This window comes from Tympanuchus pallidicinctus, unplaced genomic scaffold (assembly GCF_026119805.1).
Source record: "Tympanuchus pallidicinctus isolate F22 unplaced genomic scaffold, pur_lepc_1.0 scaffold27, whole genome shotgun sequence".
NCBI lineage: Eukaryota > Metazoa > Chordata > Aves > Galliformes > Phasianidae > Tympanuchus > Tympanuchus pallidicinctus.
This window is the reverse complement of record NW_026294744.1, coordinates 904,389-911,993: the sequence shown is the minus strand read 5'-3', so window position 1 is coordinate 911,993 and position 7,605 is coordinate 904,389. Positions and strand designations below refer to the sequence as shown.

The following is a 7,605-nucleotide window of genomic DNA, read 5'->3' as shown; positions in this document are numbered from 1 at the left end:
ATCAATGGTTATTTTTAAATTCATCTTCAGATTTACAGTCATTCAATACAAATTTTCTTTAATCCCCACAGCGTAATAAGAGTTTTGATCAACAATTCTATTTTCTCTCTTCTCTCAAAAGGAAAATGAAAATACGAATCTGTTCTTTCTCATTAAGGAACTGCCAGAACAAAACAAGTAAGTCTTCAGCTTTCTGTACAGGGCAAGAATCTGCCAATCGCAGAAAAGGTTCTGCTTATGCCATGCCAACCCATCTTTGACATGTGAGCCTACCAGTTCGGGTTCCCTGTGAAAAGTTACTTCAGCAGCCACAAAAGACAGCAGTGAGGTTCCTCAACCTGTGCAAGTCAGAACACCTGCTGCTTCCCCATCTGCTTCTGCTCATCCACACTGCCAAACCAGGCCGAATGGGAGAATCCAAGTGGAAGCATTGCTGAGAGTGTATGTAGGAGAGGTGTGATGCACTGTACCTCCAGATCTAACACCACACAAAGCTGAGCTGTCAGTAAGAGATAAGGGAAGGAAGAGTAACTGCTTTTTTGGCATCTATGGAAGCAGGAAGGCGTCTAGCAGGATTCTAAAAAGCAGCTGCTCTGAATGTTTTTAAAAAATTGCCTACTACCTCTTTCAAGCTTTTGATAATTTGCTCTTTTTTGATCACAGTTTCCAATGAAAATTCAGGCTTTGCCATGCTAAGCAAGCCCTCAGGAATGAACATCCTAGGCTGTTGTGACAAGCAAAGGAAGTGCTTTTAGTCCTATTCTTCAGATATAAAAGCAGAAAGGGCAAACTCTCCTGTAAACATGCAGGAAGCCCAGAGCAGAATAGCATCTTGAACTCAGCCCTCTGATTGTCAGATCTGCATTTTCATCACACTTGTGAGCATACGAATCTGTCTTTAAATCAGTACAGGAGAATACAGCACTGCATCAGAGATGGGTGAGTGCCAGCATACAAAGCTATTTCTGCAAAGCACTGAATACAGAACTCTGAATATTTTGCAGTTAGCTTTGTGCAGTGTGTCATCCAGGCATGGAATTCACTGCCATTAGAGGATGTTGAGTCAAAGGCTGTAGCTGAGTTTCTCAAAAAGCTGAAATGCAGCTTGGTTATCTTAGGCTAAATGAAAACTTTTTTTTTTTTTTTTTTTTTTTTTTTTTTTTTTTTTTTTTGTGGAGTGGCAGGGAATAGGAAGTGGGATGGTGGTTTGTGCATGGCCTAGTGCTTCCGAGTCTAAGGCTGGGTGCTGATTGCTGAGCCAGGAAATAAGCAGACAGAAAATCAGTGACTGTAATTTTTCAATGGAAGGACAGTCTCTGTTTCATTTAGCTTTTGGATTGTTTTGCCCAAGTTTGACAGATAAGAACTTCATCAGAAGCTTTTCAGACCATTTTCAGTGTATGTGTTAATCACTGAAGAGAAAGCATATACCAGATATATATCTTTCCTTTTGCACTTATGTTTCGAACGGGGTCAGTAAACACAATACACAGAATAGCTGTTAGTATAGTGAGGACAAGAGGATTTTACTACAATTTGTGCTCTAGAAGTATTGACCCCTTCCCTCCTAACCAAAACAAAGCACAGAGATAAATAAGAGGGAGGCAGAAACTATCCATGATCTCAGGTGGTTAACTATTTCTGAGCTGTCAAGGTAGTGGTCTTTATTGAAGGTAACGTGAAAGCCTAGTGAAACAAGGTCAGTTAAACATTGATTTGGTGTTACTTAGCTCCAGAATGCTTTAGATTACATGGGCCAGGGTTGTTTCTAATCATAACTCCTGCTTTGACAAAGTGAGCTGTAGGCTTTTATATAATGGATATTATCATATACTGCAGAGAACAGTCCTGCACTGGCAGAGGAGGGAAGCTGATGACATAATAGGTCTTCTCCCTCTCAAAGTTATGTGATTCATCAACTAAATGAATTCATGGGATAAAGCAGCATAAAAGGCAATTTCCCTCTAATACTGCCTGCTGATTAACTCTTTGTTCCCCATTCCACTCACACGGCTCGAGAACGCTGGCCGATTCTGGCAGAATAACACAGTAATGAGCCCCAGCCTGAGTCGAGGTCCGAATGCGGTAGGCCGTGCAGCAGGGAAGTGCGGACTCTTCAGGGGCAGCCGCCGCCCGCCGTGGCTGCAGAACGGCTCCGTGCAGTACGTGCAGAGCTCTGAACCGATCCCGCTGCTCCTCTACGAATGCCGAGATTGGCCACCGAGAAAAAGCGGCCGCTGCGCACTTCCTTCGGTCCCCACCACCTTTACACCCCCCGCCCGGCCCGGCGAAGGAGTGTTATATGTGCACCTGCACGGGCCGCCTGAATTTCCAGCCTTTCTTTTCTTCTTTGGAGCGATGACGCTCCAAACCTAGCGGAGATGCCCGCTTCTTACCCCCGTCCCTGACGCGCTGCCCCGCCGCACCCCGCCAGGCTGTCCGGCGCGCAACGGCCGGGCCCATGAGGCTGGGACTACAGCCCGCATTGCGTCGGGGGCGCGGCGCTCGGTGTACCGCGGCGGCAGAGGCCTCGCTGGCGGTGGAGGACAGCTCGCGAATCGGGGGAGTGTGGTGCGGTAGACAGCGTGCCCGCCCCCCTCCTCTGCAACTTCCCCCCTCCCGCTGCCAGAGCTGCATCAAACAGCTCTCAGGTTTCTGCTGATACTGCAGAGTCAAGACATGGATCGAGTTTGCTCCTCTTTCTTACGTATTCAGCAGTCCATTTGCTCTTGCCACATGCGTCCATCTCCTGCCTCCTGCTGCTGCTGCCGTTGGGACGAGCCAAGGGCCACTCCGGAGATGCGGTTGCGGGACTGCGGATCTCTCACGACTCTCTAGCCGACGCTGTCCAGCACCCGGCTCCTTCTCCAGATGTCTTAAAGGAAGAGATCGGGAGAACCAGCAGATACTTAGGACAACCTTTTTTTGTTTATTAATTCAAGCCTTCGGAAAAAGACACTTTGCACTCTCTTCCACCCGCCGACTCCCTCACTGCGGTTTTCAGCAGAAACTACTTAAACCCACTCGCCCTTGGTGCAGCCTCAGTGCATGAATATTTAAGTGTCTTGCAGGCAGTGCTGTACGGTGACCGCTGTGTTATTAAGAAAGGTGCAAGAGGAGGAGGGTTGTGTTTGCCACTGCGGTTTTTGTTTTGCTCAGATTCTTTTGGATGGTGCTGCAAGACAGCTTGTCGCATTCTGGCACTGGCTCCTGTTCCTAATGAGCGCATCTCACACAGAACAGGTAAGGAAAAGCCCCCTCTGTTCCCCAGCTCTTGGACCCTAATTTGACAGTTTGGGTCTGGAATGTCAAAATTCATTCCTATGTCTCCGTCTCAGTTGCATTTAGCTGCTGCAAAGCAGAGGGGAGATGCTTCACTCCTTCTCCCCATATCCCTTCAGTCTGTGTGATGAAGTTGTCAGTGCTCAGCTAAGTCTCTACCATCTGCAAAGTGGGATGCATGGTGGTCAGAAAACTTACAGCAGGAGCTGATCCCAGTGAAGTTGCATGGTAAGCCCTCCATGGAAGCACTCAAGAAGAGCACAGCAAGGCTGCAGGTTCATATTGACCTCTTCCTGTCCTGGAGGTGCTGTTGTGCATTCAGGGATGTACAGGAATGTGTAAGGCTTTTCATATGCTGCCATAGTGAGCAAAGCAGGATATTCTTGCTGATGTGAAAGCTAATCCGTTGCGGTGGAGTATGTATGTGTAGTGGGGCTTGAGGGTTGATTTATGATGCTTTTTTCTCTCTTGGCAGCCTCCATTCTGCATTCAAGCTTTATGTCTTTAAACACTGAATATCTCCATCTCTTCTTCCCCAATGCACGAGAGGACCGGGGCAGTGGGGGGAAGGAGAAGCGGGGGAGTGGGAGGGGGGGGACAGACAATGGAAATTTGCTGAGTTGGCATTGCAAGGACTTGCTTCCCAGCCACCTTGTGATTTATTTATTAATTTATTTGTGTGTGTGTGTGTGTGTGTATGGTAACTTCAAAACAGCATCCACAGTGATGATCAAGTTGGCAAGAAAAGTGGCCGGATCGAATTAAAGGCGAAAGGAGACAGCTGGGGAGGGGACCCCAGCCAGGAGGTGCACCCCATACACCCTAGCCTGGGGGGACAGGATCCCTCGCCTTACCTGCCCTCTGCCCTCACCCCCCAAAGGTATTTCTCTCTTTCTTTACTGTCCCTTCATTCCTTACGCCACTCCCTGCATCCCACCTTTTCTTTCCCCTTGTGGATATTTCCAGCTTTAGACTTCTCTTCCAGTCCTTCCTTAGGCTTCTCCATTCCCACTCATCCTACAGTCTCCAAGCCTATCTCCACACCCTGCCTCCCACCATCCTCCACTGAACTGCCTTTGCACTTTCTCCTCTCCTCTCCTCTCCTCTCCTCTCCTCTCCTCTCCTCTCCTCTCCTCTCCTCTCCTCTCCTCTCCTCTCCTCTCCTCTCCTCTCCTCTCCTCTCCTCTCCTCTCCTCTCCTCTCCTCTCCTCTCCTCTCCTCTCCTCTCCTCTCCTCTCCTCTCCTCTCCTCTCCTCTCCTCTCCTCTCCTCTCCTCTCCTCTCCTCTCCTCTCCTCACTTCAGCCTGGGTCCCTCATTCTCTGTGCCACAATGACTGTGATGGCTGGAGAGAACATGGATGAGACTTCTGTGCTACCTGGTCACCCCCAGGATAGCTACCAGCCTGCTGCCCATGATGACCATGAATGCTGTGAGCGGGTAGTGATAAACATTGCTGGACTACGCTTTGAGACACAGCTAAAGACCTTAGCCCAGTTCCCCAACACACTGCTGGGCAACCCCAAGAAGCGCATGCGGTACTTCGACCCTTTGCGCAATGAGTACTTCTTTGATCGAAACAGGCCCAGCTTTGATGCCATCCTCTACTACTACCAGTCTGGGGGACGGCTTCGCCGGCCGGTCAATGTTCCCTTGGACATGTTCTCTGAGGAAATAAAATTTTATGAGCTGGGTGAGGAAGCCATGGAGAAGTTCCGGGAAGATGAAGGGTTCATCAAAGATGAGGAGAGACCCTTGCCGGAGGGAGAGTACCAGCGTCAAGTATGGCTCCTCTTTGAGTACCCAGAAAGCTCTGGGCCTGCAAGGGTCATTGCAATAGTCTCTGTCATGGTGATCCTCATCTCCATTGTGATCTTCTGCCTAGAGACATTACCTGAGCTGAAGGAGGACAAGGAGTATACAGTGCATCGTACTGACAACACCACTCAGGTCTACAAATCCAATATCTTCACAGATCCCTTCTTTGTTGTGGAGACCCTATGCATCATCTGGTTCTCCTTTGAGCTGGTGGTGCGTTTCTTTGCTTGCCCCAGCAAGACTGAATTCTTCAAGAATATAATGAACTTCATTGACATTGTGGCCATCATCCCTTACTTCATCACCTTGGGCACTGAGATGGCTGAGCGGGAGGGGACTCAGAAGGGAGAGCAGGCCACCTCCTTGGCCATTCTGAGAGTCATCAGACTGGTAAGAGTCTTTCGAATCTTCAAACTCTCCCGGCACTCTAAGGGCCTCCAGATTCTGGGACAGACCCTCAAAGCAAGTATGAGAGAGCTAGGTTTACTAATCTTCTTCCTCTTCATTGGGGTGATTTTGTTCTCTAGTGCGGTGTATTTTGCAGAGGCTGAAGAACCTGAGTCTCATTTCACAAGTATCCCTGATGCTTTCTGGTGGGCGGTGGTATCCATGACCACTGTGGGCTATGGTGACATGTACCCTGTGACAATTGGAGGCAAAATCGTAGGCTCCTTGTGTGCCATCGCTGGTGTGCTGACAATTGCCCTGCCTGTACCTGTCATCGTGTCCAACTTCAACTACTTCTACCACCGAGAAACAGAAGGGGAAGAACAGGCTCAGTTACTTCATGTTAGCTCCCCAAATTTAGCATCTGACAGTGATCTCAGTCGCCGCAGCTCTTCCACTATCAGCAAATCTGAGTATATGGAAATCGAAGAGGATATGAATAATAGCATAGACAATTTTAGGGAGGCTAATCTCAGAACTGGCAACTGCACTGTAGCCAACCAAAACTGTGTTAATAAAAGCAAGCTGCTGACTGATGTATAAACAAAAGACCAAAATCCCCACTCACAGCTTGAAGACTTAAGTGACATAGTCACACTTTGTAGATGCTTTACTGATAGTCTTTGAATGCTTTATTTACCTCGTAAATGCATTGTTGCATTGTGAGTTTTTGTTCAGAGATAAAGAGGCTTCCAGGATCCATGAATGATAAAATTTGGTTTACCTTCAAAAACTCCACATTTTCCATTTGGTAAATGATCATTATTTGAACTAGTTAGGTTTTAAACTGAATGATGCTAGACCTAAACTTTTCCTGTTCCATCCACTTTTTTTTTTTTTTTTTTGACACACTTAAGTTCAACTAAGGAAGACAATTTTTAAAACTGAAGCGTATGCATGGATTCCAGTTAAAATATCCTGCAAACATGCACAGTTGCAAGGGAGTGAATCAGATAATAGTAAAAAAAGTACTAACATGCAGCAAACGTTTACCACTGTTTTTATGAAGGGATGCAAATTTTCCTTCCGCACCCTATGTGAGAGAGTACATAGTTCCTACCTACACATCAGCACCTTATTTAAATACACTTAAGGATGGTCTTTTTTCTATCCATAGAATAATTATTTAAAAATAGCAAACAGAATTGAAGGCAAAACATTTGCACTGCTGCTAAGTTCTCTCATGCGCAGATGATCTTAATGCACTTTTCCCTATCCAGAACTGTATACAAAACTTCTAGTTCTTCTGTTGCAAGACAGCACAATATAGTTTAATATAAGCATGTTTGAAATTGATGCTATTTATTTTATAATTGCATGCCTGAAACTTTACCTCAGACAATAATGGATAAGCTTTTGTTTGAAATGAATCTTCTAAAAATAGGTCCTTTATCTCTCTTGTTTTTTTTTTTTTCCTTTTTTCTTTATTTTGGGTTGCATTCACCAGAAGTGCACTACTTAACTTACTAAATTGTTGACTAGTACTTTAAAGTGTATGTTAGTCAAATGGGAACAATAACTTTTGGAGATCAAAGCATGTTCAAATATTCAGCATTATGGCCTATTTGAATAACGTGTAACTTTAATTAATGCATGAATTCAATAATAATCATTAAATAAAAAAAAAAAACCAAAAATTAAAAAGTGCTTAATAGATCAAAGGCCTGAATGGAAGATTAAGGAAACCTGTTTCCTGCACTGCTCAGGAAACCATGTTGGCTTTTGTCCAGGCATTGTCAGAAAGGGATATATCCCATCTCTTAAAGGGAAAGCTATATGGAAAACTAAGAAGACAAGTTATATATAGCAGCACCTAAAACCTAGTATACTTTATATTTGAAAGATGTAGATGCATGCTTTTTGGTGCATTCTCAGAATGTAAATGAAACTTATCTACTATATGCATCCAAATTGCAGGAGCTGTTTGTTTTGTTTTGTTTTGTTTTTCAGTCATTTGAAATTTTTTTGTATTCCCCTAAAACTCACTGAAGAGACTTAACTAATTGATATAAGTAGTTGTGCAGTGCCTTTATCTTCTATCCTCTAAACTGCTGAAAGTG

The 7,605-nt window shown here is 45.4% G+C and overlaps 1 protein-coding gene across 1 annotated transcript; it reads left to right on the top strand.

Moving 5' to 3' along the window:
* The first annotated feature begins 2,455 nt into the window (after positions 1 to 2,455).
* Positions 2,456 to 7,241, top strand: LOC128084470 (potassium voltage-gated channel subfamily A member 1). Its single transcript, XM_052690543.1, has 3 exons — positions 2,456 to 3,243; positions 3,998 to 4,162; positions 4,586 to 7,241. Exon 3 carries the CDS (start codon positions 4,613 to 4,615, stop codon positions 6,086 to 6,088), a length of 1,476 nt encoding a protein of 491 aa, XP_052546503.1. The 5' UTR covers positions 2,456 to 3,243; positions 3,998 to 4,162; positions 4,586 to 4,612; the 3' UTR covers positions 6,089 to 7,241.
* The last annotated feature ends 364 nt before the right edge of the window (positions 7,242 to 7,605 follow it).

Excerpts from the sequence above, each read along its gene's own strand:
- LOC128084470 (XM_052690543.1), top strand. The coding sequence starts at position 4,613 with ATGACTGTGATGGCTGGAGAGAACATGGATGAGACTTCTGTGCTACCT.